The sequence below is a fragment of the Malaclemys terrapin genome, chromosome 9 (genome assembly GCF_027887155.1).
Source record: "Malaclemys terrapin pileata isolate rMalTer1 chromosome 9, rMalTer1.hap1, whole genome shotgun sequence".
Lineage (NCBI taxonomy): Eukaryota > Metazoa > Chordata > Testudines > Emydidae > Malaclemys > Malaclemys terrapin.
This window is the reverse complement of record NC_071513.1, coordinates 103,685,415-103,703,752: the sequence shown is the minus strand read 5'-3', so window position 1 is coordinate 103,703,752 and position 18,338 is coordinate 103,685,415. Positions and strand designations below refer to the sequence as shown.

General features: G+C 48.6%; 1 protein-coding gene across 3 annotated transcripts in view; it reads left to right on the top strand.

Annotated features, from left to right (window-relative positions):
- FGF12 (fibroblast growth factor 12) overlaps positions 1-18,338 on the top strand; it is a 291,251-nt gene that overhangs the window by 265,549 nt on the left and 7,364 nt on the right. For all 3 annotated transcript variants that reach the window (XM_054040796.1, XM_054040795.1, XM_054040794.1), the window contains exon 4: positions 16,334-16,532. In XM_054040796.1, coding sequence (XP_053896771.1) covers positions 16,334-16,532 — 199 coding nt within the window. The remainder of the gene's footprint in view (positions 1-16,333; positions 16,533-18,338) is intronic.

The following is an 18,338-nucleotide window of genomic DNA, read 5'->3' as shown; positions in this document are numbered from 1 at the left end:
AACCTCCAACCTAAAAAGAGTTTTCCCTGTAGGACCTCTCTACCCAGAGCCTACTTCCCTCTCCCCAGTGGGCTATTGCAACAACTCGTGTATCCTGCTTTGTAAGTTGCCCCTGTTATGTCTCACTATACCCTGTACCTTCTCACAGGGTGCAAGCACTTGACATCTGGATGGCTCCACAGAGGAGCCCAGCATCCCTGAACAGAGTCCAGAAGACCGTCAACCTCTACCAGGTCCATTGTTATCCCATGACTAGCACTGAGACTGAATCCACTGCACAGGCTTTGAAGCCACAACATTTCCAATAGCCGCTTTTAACAAGTTGACGGCTGTTTGAAAAAAAATACAGCCCCACACATCGGCATTTGCCAAAAAATAGTGACATGTGAAACACTGATAATACCTGATACATAATACATTGATAAAACAGAGATAATATTTAGTCCTGCCATGAGTGCCGGGGACTGGACTAGGAGAGCTCTCAAGGTCCCTTCCAGTCCGATGATTCTATGATTCCTGCCAAATGATACCCAGGGCTGGCATGGTTTTTTGCGGTGATCACTTCCGTGGATGGACGTCTTCAAACACAGCTTTGCCGAGGGGGCCAAGAGTGAAATTGTAGCTCATTAGTCAATTGCGTATCTTCCTAATTACTGTACATCCTGTCAGAATGTAACTTGGCCATGGAGGTAATTAGATGGATCCTGGTCCGCCACAGGGCTTGGGCCCCAAATGGGGAAAACAGCTGAACACTATCAGTGCAGAAAATCACTGCGGGACACGTGGTTTGGTCTGGTGCACATGTAAGGTTCCCTAGCTTAACATAGTTCTGTATCAAACAGCACCACATTAAAGTGAACCCAAAGGGTCTACATGGACCAATTAATGTGCACCACGTTAGTGTGCTTTAGAAATCACACCCCCGTAGAGCACCTTACCTCACCGTGTAGGCAAACCCTAAGTAATTCCTGCATCAGACCCGTAACTTCTGTTTGACTTAAAGCATGTTTTTATCTTGATTTAAAGACTGCAGTAAGATGGTCACAGTTACATGGTCCTCTCTTTCTTCAAGCACCAAGAAATACGATTTACAGAAGGATTCTAGGTGTTTACTCGCCTTCCCTAGTCATGAGGGTGATAGCGTCAATGTTAACAGGAACAATCATAAATCATCATTCAGTCCACTAAAGAAATACAGCCTGACTTGCTTAGAAATGCTTAGTGGGTCCTGCTGTCCGCTTTGGTGCCCTCGACAGGCTCAAATCAGGATTCAGCGTCCTGCCCTCAGGATGTGGTAGTGATCAAGAGGTATTAGAAGATCGCCTCTGCTATTAAATGTTATGGATACTTAGGAGGGATTGTGATGTCTGTCCTTGCTGTTTTATTTCGGTTGTGGACTAGCAGAGACAAGAGCAGGCAGCAACACAAACCTTCTCTTGAGACATGCCTCCCTTTGAATGTGTTTGGTTCTGGTTGTATTTCCAGGCCCGTACGGCCCTGACAGGGAAGCATGATCCACTCCCGGCTTGTCTCCAAGCAACGTTCTGAGATTCACATAGACTCCGCAGCTGACCCTTTGTTAAATAAGGCTATTTCTTGTGGTTCATGTTGGTACATGTCACGGGGGTGAATGTTTGGGGCTTTTTGTTCCTAACTTCATTGTGACAGTGGTGCTTCTCAGACTGCAAATGACTAAACTGCATTATGATGGCCGAGAGGTAATGGGAATGCGCCTAATCTCAATTAACCCCATGTAAATCAAGAGTAACTCTAATGTCAAAACGATGTGAGATGAGAATTGGGTCTGGGCTGTACATAGACCCAAGCTGCAAAATTTCGATCCAGATCTATATTTTTCCAACATGTTTGGATCCTGAGTCTTACTTGGGGCCCAACTGGCCTATGCACATCACCACAGATCCCTTCAGGTTAGAAAATGAGGATTTTGCTGCATTTAAGTTAACAGGAGCCATACATGTGCATCTGACAACATAACTGGGCCTTCAGATGTCTGCTCGACCACATGATCTGTATCATCTATATTTCAAGACCACTATAAGAACGTTCAGTATTTCAGAAACATCCCATGTCAGCTCTATGACAGTCTGGCCCAATGAGTTAACTATCTCACATACCTGGGTAAATTAAAATCAAAGAGAATGAACACACACAACATTTGATTGTACGGCAAGTATCTTCTAATGAAAGAGGTCAGTTTTATGTACTAGATAGTTCATGCTGCAATAAATAGATTCCAATAGGACAGTGGTTCTTACACTGTCGGTTGGGACCCCAAAGTGGGTCACGACCCCATTTTAATGGGGTGGCTGGGGCTGGCGTTAGATTTGCTGGGGCCAGGGGCCAAAGCTAAAGCCAGAGCGCCATTTCCCAGGGCCAAAACTGAAGCATGAGTGCTTCCTCCCTGGGGTGGTGGGGCTTGGGCTTTGGTTTTGGCCTTCCCAGCCAGGGAAGTGGGGCTTGGTCAGGCTCAGACTTCGTGGGGTTGGGAAGTAATTTTTGTTGTCAGAAGGGGGGCAGGCTGCCATTAAGTTTGAGAACTACTGCAATAGGAGGAATCAGTCCTTAACTTTGGATTTCTTTGCTTGATGTATTTTGGGTCACATCATTTAAAGATACTTGCACATAATTTTCTGTATATTAGTAATGGAGGAATATGGTATACTTAACTGTGCCTCGTGCCAAGTAGAGTTACTATGTTATTTTACTCCAGAGTGACTGTATTATCTTGTATTGGAAATTGCAGTCATTAGTTAGCCTCTGGTCAGGATTGGATGCCAAAGCTAATCTGAATTCTCCGGGAAGGTGTGCAATAGAGTGAAAAATCCCAATATTGCCACTATTGCAAAATCCTTTGATTCACCCAGCAGGTTTCATGTGCCTGCTTCCTGAGAAGCAGAGACCCAACCAGCATGGGTCATTTGATGTCATGCACTAGAACTGTCTGAGATGTGCTGCAGGAAGATGTGGGTCTATGCAATATGCACTTGTGTATATTCGGTGTCCATGTGTGCTAAGTCATGGGGAAAGTGTGCTGTAAGCAGGGAAGGCTAAGGCCGTTTCATATCACATACACATCAAAGCTAATAATGAATAGAGTCAAGTCTGCAGTCTTAGATTGTGGGTTTTGTCAGGTCTCACAAACTAAGCAGGGTCAGGCCTGATCATACTTGGATGGGAAACCTGCACAGAAAAATCAGCTGCCCACTAACGTGGAGATAGAAATCCCCAGCAGCAACCCAAAGGAATGAGGAAGTTTCTGCTATTGCAGAAAAACATGTTCTCCCTCCCCCGGTCCCCTCCCCCCCCCAAAAAAACCACCTGCCACTGGGGAGGAGCCATTCATCACGTTAAATATCTGATCTATCCTCAGCACACAGTTATCATATGGGGGTTGTTCATATGCAATAAGAGCTCCAGAAAATCCCAATACGGGATCCCAGTTGAAATTCTGGGTCCAGAACATCTTGCTCGGGGTCTCACAGCAAGTCTGGGATCCAGCCAGGAACTAAACCCAATTCTTCTAAGTGCCTGAACCATAAGACCCCATTGGCCATGAAGGTCTCTGCACCCTATGGCATAGATACTGACTGGTTTCACTTTGGCCTTCCGGTTGGATATCCAGTCTGCATTTTAATGTAGAAAGTACAGAATTAACCCAGCCTTTCCTTTCTCTCCCGTTGGACGATGCAGCAGGTGTGCAGAGAAGCATGCCGAAGGGAGGGAAAAAGCCCAAAGCCTGCTGGCTGTCAGACTTTGTAACATTTCTTTATTGGTTCTAAAACCTTGTCTGTCCAAGACAAGCCCACCCTGGCCTTGCCTGATGCTTTGGACTGAAAGGCCTGCAGCTAACTGGTCAGCTGTGGCCAGTCTGTCAGTGAGTTGTCAAAACATTAATGATCTAGGTCCGTGTATTTCAGGATGAAAGTTTTAGCAGCAAAGAAATTGGATATCCAGCCGTGGCCATGACAGCTTTGAAATTGGGATTAAGGCAAAGGAGATCTTGTCAGCACTAGAAGAGATAGGGAGTGTTTCAGTGACAGTTTGTCTCCACTAAACCCTACAGTTAGAATTTAAGAGTCAAAGCGAAGAGGCTCTCTCAGTACAACAGACGCTTATGGCTGTAATAGTCCCCATGAGCTCCTGGGCAGGTACCGTTCTCTTCTGCCCAGATGACATGTTGCTTCAAAAAGCAACAGAGAGTCCTGTGGCACCTTTAAGACTAACAGATGTATTGGAGCATAAGCTTTCGTGGGTGAATACCCACTTCGTCAGACGCATCAAAAGTTAGACTACCCCGAAAATTGTGTGCGAGTCCTCACCCTCCTTGCCAGCTCGGTGTGACTGTATCTCTGGAAGCAAAGGCGAACACATGTTGTCTACATGCTATTCCTACCTCTCGATGGGCACGGATGGTGCCTATCATGATATTTTGGGGGTTATCCTAATTTCATTGGGGTGTCCCGCTGACCTGTGAGCAGTGTTTGTCGCAGAGGAAGGAGTTGAAATCACTTTCAGGGCCAGAGAACCATCATCACGTTGTGTGACAGCATAAACAGGATAGGGTTGTAACAGCTGAAGAAGTCAGAGGGTTGCCACTGAGTTCAGTGAGAAGTGGATCAGGGCCTTCTTGAAGGATGTCTTACATGGCAGTCACAACCGTAAATCCATCTCCTGGAGAGCTAGAACGCCCTCTGGGTTATCAGTGTAAACTTCCAACTACATTTAGGGGGGGAACAGTAGCCTTGTGACTAAGCTAGTCTAAGATGCTGGAGGTCTGGGTTCAGTGTGCAGCCTTGCCACAGTCTCTTGGGCAAGTCACTTCATCTCTCAGTGCTCAAATTTCCTGCCTGTAAAACAGGGAAATTAACAGTCCCTTTGTCCCTCCACTGTGTGTGCCTGCCTGTTTACAACATAAACTCTTCGGGGCCGGGGGCCGTCTCTTTCTAAGTGTACATACACCACCCCGTCCAATGGGGCCTGGATTTCAGTTACAGCCTCTAGGGCAATACAGCAATGTAAATACTATTGTGAATCTGAGCTCAGGGTCTATGCAAGGTTATTTATTAATATCTATGGCCAAGAGGCCCCAGTCTGGCTCGGTGGCCCCCTGTGCTTAGCACTGAACAGACTAGAAAGTCCCTGACCCACAGAGATTACAAGATAAAATAATCTGCTCTCACCTCATGTTTAGGGTTTCTGCGTGATTACGTTTCCTCAATGTTCATTGCAGGCTTCAGCAGGCTGGGAGATAAGGTTCTGTTTCTCCTGATTTAAGAATCTCCATTTTAACTGTCACACAACTGCATCTTGTTTTCCCCTCCTGCCGCAGCCTGGTAATCAATGGCTCTGAGTGCAGAGAGGTGTTTCCGGCTAGTCCTTCAGAGTCAGAGCTGTTTATAGCATCATTACCTATTTCAGACACTTGGTCAGATAACCAGAATGCAGCGGAGGCAAGGGATGTGTTGGGATTCTCAGATAAGGAATTGAAAAACAGAATCTGTGCTGGAATCTGCCCAGGCCCAAAGGATCATTAAGGCGGTTGTGGTGGTTGCATTGTTACATTTCTCATTTCCTGAGAGGCAATTGCTTTTTTAAAGCATAGCACTGAATTCTGTAGCTAAATTAAGTTAGAATGAGACCAGAGCTCCAGTTCTGAATGTCTTCCAACCCCTTAGAGGGATTAAAATCTGGACTTGTATTTGGATCCCAAGTTTATGTTGCATAAAGCGGACAAACCAGCCCCTTAAATCCAAACATACTCTTAGTTTTTGGGTGCTAGGAGACAAAATCTCGACCTGATCCTAGATCTTAATTTTGGGCCCATCTTTAGTGGGAAATGAAGCAAAGGATCAAATATTTCATTTGCAAACTCTCTGGGTTAGTACGTTTGCCACCAGATTGCCTGCTACACTGTCAGCTCAGAACTAATGCCATACGTAAAGCAACTCTGTTGTCAGTCCTCAAATCCACAGTCTGTGAGCTCCCTGGGCCTGTTCGCCTGCCTCTAATTTACCCCTGTGTGTGCTCGTGTGTGTGCATGCGTGTGTGCACGAACAGCCATTGCTGGCCATGGAAGTGAGTGGTTCGGCTGTAGGAGAGGAGTTAAAGCATGCAGCCTTTGTGTCTGCTTTTGTTAAATTGGAGGCTACATGAGTGTCAGGATTGTAACATGTACAGCCCTTCCGAGGTCAACGCTGATCAGGCAGGTTTGGGCTCTTTTACTCCGTCAAGCACTTTAAAAAATGCACAGGATGACCGTATTAGTGACAATGGTCAGCTCAGAAGTAAGATCCATTAGTAAGATGATCTAGTATCAAGAGATCCTGGGTCCTGAAAACTCAGATGAGTTCTTGGAGGAGAGGAAGGTGATCAGGAACAGTCAACACGGATTCACCAAGGGCAAGTCATGCTTGACCAACCTGATTGCCTTCTATGATGAGATAACTGGCTCTGTGAATATGGGGCAAGTGGTGGCTAAGCAGCAGTTCTGCAGAAAAGGACCTGGGGATTACAGTGCATGAGAAGCTGGATATGAGTCAGCAGTGTGCCCTTGTTGCCAAAAAGGCCAATGGCATATTGGGCTGCATTAGTAGGAACAGATCAAGGAAAGTGATTATTCCCTTCTATTCAGCACTGGTGAGGCCACATCTGGAGTATTGTGTCCAGTTTCGGGCCCCCCACTACAGAAAGAATGTGGACAAATTGGAGAGAGTCCAGCGGAGGGCAACGAAAATGATCAGGGGGCTGGAGCACATGACTTACGAGGAGAGGCTGAGGGCACTGGGATTGTTTAGTCTGGAGAAGAGAAGAGTGAGGGAGGATTTGATAGCAGCCTTCAACTACCGGTGGCAGATGACAGAACAAGGAGCAATGGTCTCAGGTTGCAGTGGGGGAGGTTTAGGTTGGATATTAGGAAAAACAATTTCACTAGGAGGGTGATGAAGCACTAGAATGGGTTACCTAGGGAGGTGGTGGAATCTCCATCCTTAGAGGTTTTTAACTCCCGGCTTGACAAAGCCCTGGCTGGGATGATTTAGTTGGGGTTGGTCCTGCTTTGAGCAGGGGGTTGGACTAGTTGACTTCCTGAGGTCTCTTCCAACCCTAATTTTCTATGATTCTATGATTCTTGCCCAGGTGTGGAGTCCTATGGAAGTCAATGGGAGCAGTCAAGTCATTAAAATCAGTGGGGGTACTTGTCTGGGACTACCCCAGTCTCCATGGGACTACCCCAGTTTTCCTGAGTGGGATTACTCATGTGAGCAAGACCTACTTGCATGAGTAAAGGCCCATTTCCCTTCATCAGGGTATGCAGGACCAAACCCTAAATTACACATCCTTTTGGGTCGGAACCATGTCTGTATTCTATCCATAGAGCACCGCACACGATGATATTAAATGATATTAATGCTATCTATGTCCTCAACCTGGTCAACGTTTAGCATGGCTTTCCTAAAGAGCTGCTTTCATGGAAGTGAGTGGGAGACTTGCCATGGTCTGTAATTGGAGAAAAATCCCTGTGAACTAAAGACTGTCCAGCAAATCCATCCTTTCTTTTTGGGTGGAGGAGTGTTTATGGAAACATGGCAGAGGTGCTTTCATAATGTCTAGTGCAGAGGTCGGCAACCTTTCAGAAGTGCTGTGCCGAGCCTTCATTTATTCACTTTGATTTAAGGTTTCATGTGCCAGTAATACATTTTAATGTTTTTAAAAGGTCTCTTTCCATAAGTCTATAATATATAACTGAGCTATTATTATATGTAAAGTAAATAAGGTTTTAAAAATGTTTAAGAAGCTTCATTTAAAATTAAATTAAAATGCAGAGCCCCCTCCGGACCGGTGGCCAGGACCCGGGCAGTGTGAGTGCCACTGAAAATCAGCGCGCGTGCTGCCTTCGGCACACGTGCCATAGGTTGCCTACCCCTGTCTAGTGCCACCTCTGTAAGCTCAGCAAAATGCAGCTCTTATGAGCGTAGACAATGCTAAAAATTAAGACGTTTACTAGGATTACTAGTTGTTACTTCTGCTGAATACACGTGGGAAAGTCTCAATATTTAACAAAAGTTTAATAAATGTGAGCTCCATTCTCAGCTGGTATAAATCGTCCTCCTGCCCCTGACTGCAGTGCAGCTTTGCTGATTGACACCTGCTGAGGATCCGGCCCGAGTCTTGTTCTGCAAGTAAAGAGAAGCCCGTAAATACTCTGAACAACGCAAACACATTATTCCGGCAATAAATGACTTCGCTATTTCAGTGCACGTCATTCAGATCCCTCCCTAACAATGCCGTATATCACTTGCAGAATGGCTGCATTCTTTTACTGAGGCGAATTTCAGCGACTGATTTCATGAAGCCAGTGTTTCTCCTTTCGGTGTATAGTTGTTCTCTCTCTGTTCGGTGATTTCAAAAATACTGGGAATGGGAGCTTGATCCTGAGAGGTGCTGAGCATCGGGGCTGGATCTAACAGCCGGCAAAGTCCATGGAAAGGCATCCATTGATGTGAATGGCGATTGCATTGGGCACCCTGCTGCAGTTCCTGCTCCTGTGAGGGGAATTGCAGCTGGCTCTGCACCGGCCAGGATTAGGCCCAAACGGAGAGCCACTGCAGCTAAGCATCAGTGACTGTGCATTACTGATGAATGAAGGGAAGGAAAAGGAAGAGTAATTTAGCAAAACTCCCTAAGCGGCAAGCTCTTGCCCCAGACTTCAGTTCAGGTGCCAAATACCGGTCCTGACTGCCTCCTGCAAAGCCCCGAGAGTCAAGGGCACGCAGGGCCTTGCAGGGTCAGGGGCTAACATTGCATTTTTGCTGGAAGCAGCAGCCCCTGCGGTCGGACGTTGTGGCGTTGTTATGCCGGTGCCGTTGGCGTGTGACACCCGCTTGGCCCTGGCATTATGCTCTCCGGGCAGAACGCTCGCTCAGTGTTAGCCCACGGCTGCCCAGCCCTACGGCACGTCCCTTCTGTGATTGTGTCTGATTCGTGGTAGTAGCACAAGTGGTTGTGGCGCCTTCCCAGTAGTGCATACATCTGAGTCCCTCTGCAGTCCCTGTGCAGTCCAGCCGCATTGCTCATTCACAGAACATTAGAGTCATTTTCTCAATGAGCGGTGTCACAGCCACAGAGCCCTGTAATCACTTCCCAGTCAGGTGGCGGTTAAATGAAATGTAGCTAATCCCTGGGAGTGCAAGCAGATTCCCGTGTTGTTTTCGGTGAGTGTGCGTGCATCAGTGGAATATAGATCCATCTTCCTAATCTAATCTCCCACAAACATCTGGGTGGCCATGTAGATAGGCATTTTTCAACGGAAATAGTTAGCACAAATCAGATCAAAATTAGTTTTTTAAATAGCAAATCTACTCACTCTTTTTTATTGGACTTTGCAGCTCTCCTAGGGCAGAGGTTCTCAAACTGGGGGGAGCGGAATGTGTTCTGGGCAGGAGGTGAGAAGCTTTAGGAAAAAAAACTTACTGCACACATTTTCCCCACAGCAATGCATAACTAGTAAGCTGATTCCTCCAGACGTATCAGGTCCTCAGATGGCGCTGGGCATTTGACTCTAAATAACGCTGTGCATTTTGACAGCTTTCTGTTAAGCTTGCAGAGCTTTACACACAGTCGTTGCCATCGGTACGTTAATCCGTTTGCACATTTAATTTTAAGCATGGATCACAATCACAGTTTTGCTTTTGCTCTTATTACAATGGATCGTTGGCAGAAAAAAAAAACCTCAAGTGAAAAACAAAGAAGCCGAAAGTGACTCGAGTGAAGCACCGCCCCCGTATATATCGGCATATATACTTGTGTGGTGGGGGGGTCGGGCCCCTAAACTACTACAGACACAAAGAAGGTGGGGGCGATCAAATACGTTTGAGGACCACTGTCCTCGGGAGAACGTTGCACTCCTAGATCTCAGATTCTCATCCAGCCCAATGGCTGAGAACTGAGGTAGCAAACAATGCTAAGTGTTTTTCATGGGAAACTTCTTAAATTTCAGTTAAAAAAAATTCCTTGAACTGTTGTTGGTTTTATTGTTGAAATCACAAGCTGAAAAGAATTCCGTTTTTGCAAATGGTTTTCAGTAGGAAATTTCACTGTTCAAAAACCAAAAACATGTCACCACTTTTTATGACTGTTTGTGTCTTTCCCCCCTCCCCCCAAAAAATCTGCAAAATTTCAACCAAATGAAATCTTTTTGCAAAAATATTTATTTTTCTTGAAAAGCTGTTTTTTGTCCCAAAAAATGGTTCAACAAACTTTTTTTTTTTTCCAGCTGTAGTCTTTAACATGTGATGAGTGTTTGGGGGCCGGTGTGAAATGAGTGGTGGGAGTCAGTGGAGGCACGGCAGGGAATAAATTCATGAATAAAAAACACCCCAAGAGTCAGAAGGCGAAAGCTGAACCCTCCCTCCCTGACTCTTCCCCACCTTGCACCCTGTATGGTTGTCGTCTCCTGAGCAGAGTGGATGGAAGGCACTGACTCAGGAGTGTTTACTTCCCATTTGGAAGAGGTGTAAATGCAAGAGTAAAACCGACGACTGTTGGGATCAAACCTGGGACCTCTGAAGCTTAGTGTAGGAGCTTCTACTATAGGGGTGGGCAACCTACGGCCCAGGGGACACATCCGGCCCTCAAGCTCCTGCCGGGAAGCGGGGTCCAGGGCTTGCTTGGCTCCACGTGTGCTGTGGCTCCACGCAGCTCCCTGAAGCAGCAGCATGTCCCCCCTCCAGCTCCTACATGTAGGGGAAGCCAGGGGGCTCCACACGCTGCCCCTGCCCTTGCCCCAAGCGCCACCCCGGCAGCTCCCATTGGCTGGCAACCGCAGCCAATGGGAGCTGCAGAGACAGCCCCTGCGGATGGGGCAGTGCAAAGAGCCGCCTGGCCGCGCCTCTGCATAGAAGCTGGAGGGGGGACATGCCGCTGCTTCCAGGAACTGCTTGAGGTAAGCGCTGCCCGGAGCCTGTACCCCTGACCCCCTCCAGCGCCCCAACCCCCTGCCCCAGCCCAGAGCCCCCTCCCGCCCTCCGAACCCCTCGGTCCCACCCTCCTGCACCCCAACCCCCTGCCCCCAGCTGGAGCCCTCACTCCAACCCCCTGCCCCAGCCCGGAGCCCCCTCCCGCCCTCTGAACTCCTCATTTCTGACCCCACCCCAGCGCCCACACCCCCAGCCGGAGCCCTCACCCCCTCCCACACTCCAACCCCAATTTCATGAGCATTCATGGCCCACCATACAATTTCCATACCCAGATGTGGCCCTTGGGCTAAAAATTTTGCCCACCCCAGCTCTACTGCATGAGCTAAAAGCCACACAGCTCCTAGCCAACACTGGGGCAGACTCCTCAACCTCTAGCTAGGCGAGGTGCCACTCGAGGGGGACAGAGCGCCACACCAAGCAGGCAGGGGTCACACTAGGTAGTGCGAATCAGGTGCTGAAAAACCGTGGAGATTCCCTGTTCTCCCTCAGAGAGGAGGGCTGAGACACATTGGGAGGATGGTGTGGGGAACCAGTGCTGCTGGTGCCCTCCCTGTTGCATTGGGAGAGGACTTTGCCTCCAGGGAGGCCCACCTGGCGTATTTCACTAGGGTTACCATTCGTCCGGATTTACCCGGACATGTCCTCCTTTTTGTGCTAAAAATAGCGTCCGGGGGGAATTTGTAAAGCACTCACAATGTCCGGGATTTCCCCCTCCCCCGGCACAGCAGAGCGAGCGGCTGGGAGGGCTGCAGGAAAGTCCCGGGCTGGACTCCGGAGCAGCTGGAGAGGAGCTCCGCCCTGCATTCTGAGCAAGTGTCTCAGCACAAAGTGCAGCCCTCCCCTTTTGCAACTGGGAGCGGTTTCTGCCATGCAGGGTAGCAAAACGGGAGCGAGAGCACTTTGTGCTGATACAAGGGCAGCTCTCCCCTGCAACCCGGTCCGGACCAGGGACCGGGTTTTGTTGTGCAGGGCCAGGGACCGGGTTTTGTTGTGCTGGGGAGCTCAGCCACGTGTCCGGCTCGCACAGAGCCCAACACCCTGTTCTGAGCAGCAGGGTAAGGGGGGCAGGAGAAGGGGCAGGGAGGTTCTGGAGGGGGCAGTCAAGAAACGGGGGGGGGGGGCTTTTTGGGGGGAGTGGAGAAAGTTTTGGGCAGTCAGGGTACAGGTAGGGGGTAGGGTCCTGGTGGGCAGTTGGGGGGGGGTCTTAGGAGGGGGCAGTTAGGGGACAAGGAACAGGGAGTCTTAGGTAGGGGGTGGGGTTCTGGAGGGCAGTTAGGAGCAGGGGTCCCAGGAGGGGGCAGTCAGGGGACAAGGAGCGGGGGGTAGGGGGCTGGGAGTTCTGGGGGGGAGCTGTCAGGGGGCAGGGGTGGGGAGAGGGATCGGAGCAGTCAGGGGACAGGGAGCAGAGGGGTTTAGATGGGTTGGGAGTTCTGGGGGGGGCTGTCAGGGGGCAGGAGTGCGGAGAGGGATCGGAGCAGTCAGGGGACAGGGAGCAGAGGGGTTTAGATGGGTTGGGAGTTCTGGGGGGGGCTGTCAGGGGGTGGGGAGTGGTTGGATGGGGCGTGGGAGTCCCAGGGGTCTGTCTGGGGGTGGGGGTGTGGATAAAGGTTGGGGCAGTCAGGGGACAAGAGGCAGGGAGGCTTAAATAGTCCTGGGGGGCAGTTAGGGGCAGGGGTCCCAGGAGGGGGTAGTCAGGGGACAAGGAACGGGGGGAGGGTTGGGAGGTCAGGGGGGGTGGGAAGTGGGAGGGGCAGGGGCGGGGCTAGGGCGGGGCTCCTCCCGTCCTCTTTTTTGCTCGCTGAAATATGGTAACCCTAATTTCACCAGCACTAACTTGACTTTAAAAAAGGCCCCATGCCCCACCCCACCCCACCCCAGCTTTTCCATCTCAGGCTAGTAGCTTACTGCATTTCTGAAAACAAGAAGAAAAACAAAATTGCCAGATAGTTCGGTCAGTGCAGTATTTGTGGTAAGAACTAGCCTATTAGTGTGAAACCATTTAAGTACATCTCCAGTTATTCCCTTTCTTTGCAGCTCTACTCAGACTGAGATAAGTGAAACAACAGTTTCTTGCTTGAGTTAATATAATTAACTTTGACAGTAAAGCTGGTAGAGGATCTGCTGGTATTATCTTAATAGCCTTCCCCTGCTTTGTAGCACTCAAGAGTCTTAGTAAAATTAGCAGCTAAAAGTAATACACATCATAGCCTATTCCCAGCGTTGAGATGAAATAACCCGCCTGTGTCAAGTTTGTTAGGACATCTATTGAAGAAGCAGGGTGGACAGTTTCAATCACCTCTTATCAGCATCCTCAACGACATCAGCGAATGGCCCCACCAGAAACGTGATGCCAACACTCAAGGGCGTGACATTTACCACCACCACCAAGCAGAAGAAACTGATCTGTCTGTCTGTCCCCGACAGGACATGCTATCGTCCTTGGAAAAGTGACATAAATCCCAGTTGTTGTTTGTTACCTGCGTTAGTGACAGGGGGATACCAAAACCACTCTCTATATTTTATATCAAGTATCAGAGGGGGAGCCGTGTTAGTCTGGATCTGTAAAAAGTAACAGAGAGTCCTGTGGCACCTTTAAGACTAACAGATGTATTGGAGCATAAGCTTTCGTGGGTGAATACCCACTTCGTCGGCATCCACGAAAGCTTATGCTCCCATACATCTGTTAGTCTTAAAGGTGCCACAGGACCCTCTGTTGCTTTCTATATTTTATGATCACTTTTTGTTTCCCCAGAGGAGTCTTTGATATCAGCTGCCACTGGAGTTATTCCAGATTTACACAGGTGTGAGTGACTTCAGAATCTGGTCCCACGTCCGGTCAATAACTGGAAAAGTAACTGGAAAAATGGACTCTTTCCCCCAACATATCTACATCCTTTGCATCTTCTGGTCAGATTTGCTCACTGAGCAGCCTAAAGCAAAGGTTTGTTGTTCTTACCCTCGCAGAGCCAATGCCATTTTGGGAGAATGAGGTGGATGTTGGTCTGCCTTATTTACTATCAACAAAGGCATCAGCTAAATTCCCGGTGCAGAATCTTTATTGCTAGTGACAAAGTCTGAGTCTGAAAGAGCACAGTGGGTTTCAAGATCCCAGGACGCATTGGCAGGAGTGGCCGTTGGAGAGAAACCTCTTTGTCTTTTAACATGAACGGAGCCCGTTTTGTAAGGAATCAGTGAAAGAGGATAAATATGGACTCCCATGTTGCGATTCCTGCACGGTTATTTTGCTGCCTTACAACCTTCCTTTACATTTTGTAGCTGTTTTGCTTTTAGAGGAGAGCAGTTTGTTTTAGCAGCATGTGACTGCAAGGGACAAATCCAACCCGATTTAGGTTATAAGTTCCTTGGGGCCAGGGCCATTTCTTTTGTATGTTTGTACTGTACTTAGCACCATGAGGCTAGTGGCTACCACAATACAAATAATAATAATTGGATTATTTAAATACAACCTATCAATCTGATTGCTAGTATTTCTAAAAGAGTCTGACCCCTTGGTGTCTAAACATTACTGACTACAAACCGAGGCATAAGCCTATAAAGGGAGAGGAGCACTATATCTCAATGTTTAGATGGTGAAACTGAGGCACACAGAGGGGAAATGACTTGCCAAATGTCACAGAGCAAATGGTTTCCCCAAGGTGAAATCTGGACTAACCCCCTGGTACTCTCACTCCCAGTCTAACTGTGAGACCACCAAGATTGAGGCAGACCATGATAGGAGTTTCAGGGGATAATAATGCTTCCCCGCCTTAGTAAGGTACTTTGAGATCTTAGAGGGGTGAGCACTGGGGAAATATAATATCTCTCTTCTTTGTTAGTGTGTGTGGCCCAACACTCAACTCTCACGGATCTTAGAGCACAGAATCGGTCACTGCAGAGTTGAGGGGGAAACACCAATATAAGAGGCCTGTGTCTCCACCCCACGTAAGCTGTGTACTCCAAGTCGGGGCAATGGCTGGGTGTTTTGTGACTGCCCGTCACGGCAGTGACTATAGAGAACCGATATCGGGAGATTGCCTGAAACACTGATAACTGGAAAACTGCCTCATATACCTTTCTAAAGGACTGGGGAAGGCCATTCTGGTCCCATTGCATCCCCTCCTCTCACCCTCAGAAATACTGATTTTTAAGGAAACCAGAGAGATTGCATCACACACGGCCAAACAATCCATTGATTTGGGTTGGGTTTTTTTTCATTTTCAATGTGTGCGGTGCTAATGATTGGTATCGACTTCACTACATGCAGCCAGGAACTGGACATTTTCTGCTGCACTTTATCTTCTCTGGCTTCAAGGCCGACTGCCCATGCAGGTCTGTTGCATATCAGATTTATTGCCATACCAGCAATAGTTTATGTAATCCCCCCCAAACCACTTGGGGATAGGTACTATAACCCGGAGTGATACTGAAAGCTCCAAAGGCTCCCTTTTAATTGTGGTGGGTAGAGAGCATGTTGGCAGCCTCACTGAAGGGTCTGTAGGGGCTGTTGCAGGAGCAGGGATCGAATGCTGTCTCTTTCTAGCCATTTTCGCTTCTTGGTCAGGACTGAGCCCAGCGCTGTTGGGACTGGGGAAATGGGGGTTACATTTTAAAACCAATTTTCATGTATCTGTTGGTTTTTTTCGTATTCAAACATTTCCAGGCTTTGTTCCCTCATCTCCTCAGTGCCCCACTTTTTAAAAAATAAAATGCAATTTGTGGTTTAAACCCCCATCTCTTATCATCCCTTGCACCCCCGCTCTTCACAGCGGCCTTTTGCCAGAAGATGGATTCTGCATTTGTTTAGTGAGATCGCCGTTTCTGATGCTGGCAGCCACACGCTTGCAGACCTTGTTGGGGAGACCAGGCAGGGACCGGAAAAGAAGAGGAGTGACAGAGCCGTGATGCTGCGGCCCCCCCTTTTACACGGCAATTATCAAACACACTCTAGATTGCTCCTACAGAAACACCCAGCCACAGGGCTCCCAAAACTCTCCAGGGCTCCTTGCACCCGCTGATCCAGGCTTGGATGTGCAATGGCCCATATCTGTGCAAGCTGGGTGTGCAAGCACTTTGAAAGCACATCCACTGCAAGCTCTCTTAACAGCATGGGGTATGGTTCACAATCAACCATAGAGCCTTCCATTTTAGGGGATAGTTTCTAGATCTACATATTCTTGCTCTCCCTATATTACTGCGCTCTCTGTATATTTCTCTCTCTCTCTCTCTCTCATTAAACTGGCTGTAACAACAGAGAACATTGATTATCTCCCAGTGATGCCTGGTTTAAGTGATTAGTGATTAATTCCTTCCATTGCTTTGTGTTCTCTCTCTCCCTGCAGGAGATTTTCACACCAGAGTGCAAATTTAAGGAATCGGTCTTTGAAAACTACTACGTTATTTATTCTTCCACACTGTATCGGCAGCAGGAGTCTGGACGAGCGTGGTTCCTGGGGCTCAATAAAGAAGGTCAAATTATGAAGGGGAACCGGGTGAAAAAAACCAAAGCCTCGTCCCATTTTGTACCCAAACCCATTGAAGGTATGGAAAGTTCCCACGCGCTGTCCCATGGGGCAGATGTGAGCCCCGGGGGGTAAGGGGTAGAGCGGAGGCGGACTGTACCGTGGTTCAGCAGAGTGGGACAGCGGTGTAAGAGCTTCCGAGTTGAAACACGCTGCAACATCAATACTGGAGTCTGTCTGCCTTTGCTGTGAGCCCTGCAGTGCGTCCCAAAACGCGAGCCGGCAGGTTGGGTTACTAGAGAACGAGCTGTAAACCCTAACCAAACGGGGGCATGGGCTGAGTAAAGAGCATAGTACAGGGATGGTCAAACCTTGTACCTAGGTCATAAGTTCAAATACAACCTTTGTCTGAAGTGGCCACAATGTGTTGCCGTCTCTGATAGCTCCTTGGAAGCCCTTGTCAAGAGTCTGGGGAAATCTCAGTCCAATTCCGAGTTACCCGGGTATCCACCTTGCAGAATGTGTCTCCGGTGAGAAAGCCGGGACATAGACAACGAACTACCCAGCCTGTCCTGACACCCCGGGGCAGCTCGCCTTGATGCAACCATCCTGTGGTCCCCAGGGTTATTCACCCTAGTGCCCTTCACAGGCACTAACTTTCCATTGGAAACAAACCCAGAGCTTTCCTCCTGCTGGGTGACGAAAAGTGAATGGTCTTGTTCCCAACAGAGATTCCTCAAGGAGGAGGGAGGGGCCTAGATCTGTATGGTCAGTGTCAGAAATATTTACCTAAGACAAGAACATTTCAATGGGTTAGCATTGCTCTCTCCAGCTTCGCCATGTCTTCCGCACCTGCTAGGGCTTGTCTACTCACCCAGAGTAACACCTGCTCTCTAAAAGTGGGGGTTTTAAACTGGTTTCATTCAGCCAGGGCACGAGGCCGTTTGGTTTAAAGCACACTTATTTCAGTTTAACTGAACTCTGTTAGCAGTGGGTTACAGTTAAACCGCAAAAAGCTGACATAAGACTGTCCACACGGGCTTTGCACTGATAGCCGACGCAAACTTGCGGGCAGACAAACCCCTGACAGACGCTGATACTCTGCCTAGCATGAGTGGCTGAAATCCAGAACCAAACTTCGTATCAGGGCAAAAGGAAAGGAGGGAGGAAAGAAAATAAGAGCGAGAGAGAGAGAGAGATGCTGAGGGCTGGTCAACACACACAATTCCGCAAGTGTAACTAAAGGTGCAGTTTTTACCCTGATGTAGTTAGGCCAGTAGCACTGCGTGTGTGGACACGTATGTCGGCTTAAACCCGGTTTACAGCAATTTAGCTTGTGTTGGTAAATTTACTTGCACAAGCTGAACTGACAGAACCAGCTTTACCCTTCTAGGAGCCTGCACACACCGCGGCACCAATCTAACACCAGTGCAGCCGGCGTGCAGGCAGCCTGAGGCACTGCTGGGGGGTTTGCCTGGGATGGATGGTTTGAATTAGGAAGCGTTTTCTCTCTTGCTAACAGAAATAGCAGAACAGAGCCCAGGCTCTGACTCTGGAGCTGTCAGGGGCTCAGAGCAAGGGCTGAAATGGCTTCAGCTTTTCGGTGCTGCTCCCAGAATGCGTTGTCCTTTGCGTGGAGGAGGAGGCTGGGCTCTCTGAAGAGTGGAGATGAATGTCAGGAAACCCCTTCAGCCAGGTGGCTGAAACAGATGAATTCCAGACCACATGTGAACTCCCCTGCAAACCCTTCCCCCCAAACCGATGCAGAACCTAGGCCTGAGCCTCTGCGCCTGCCAGTCACTGGCTCTGAGTCGAGGATGCTCATTTGTGGGACTCCCTCCCTGGAGCCCACAGTGGCCGCCACTGGAGTATGCAGCCGGCCTGT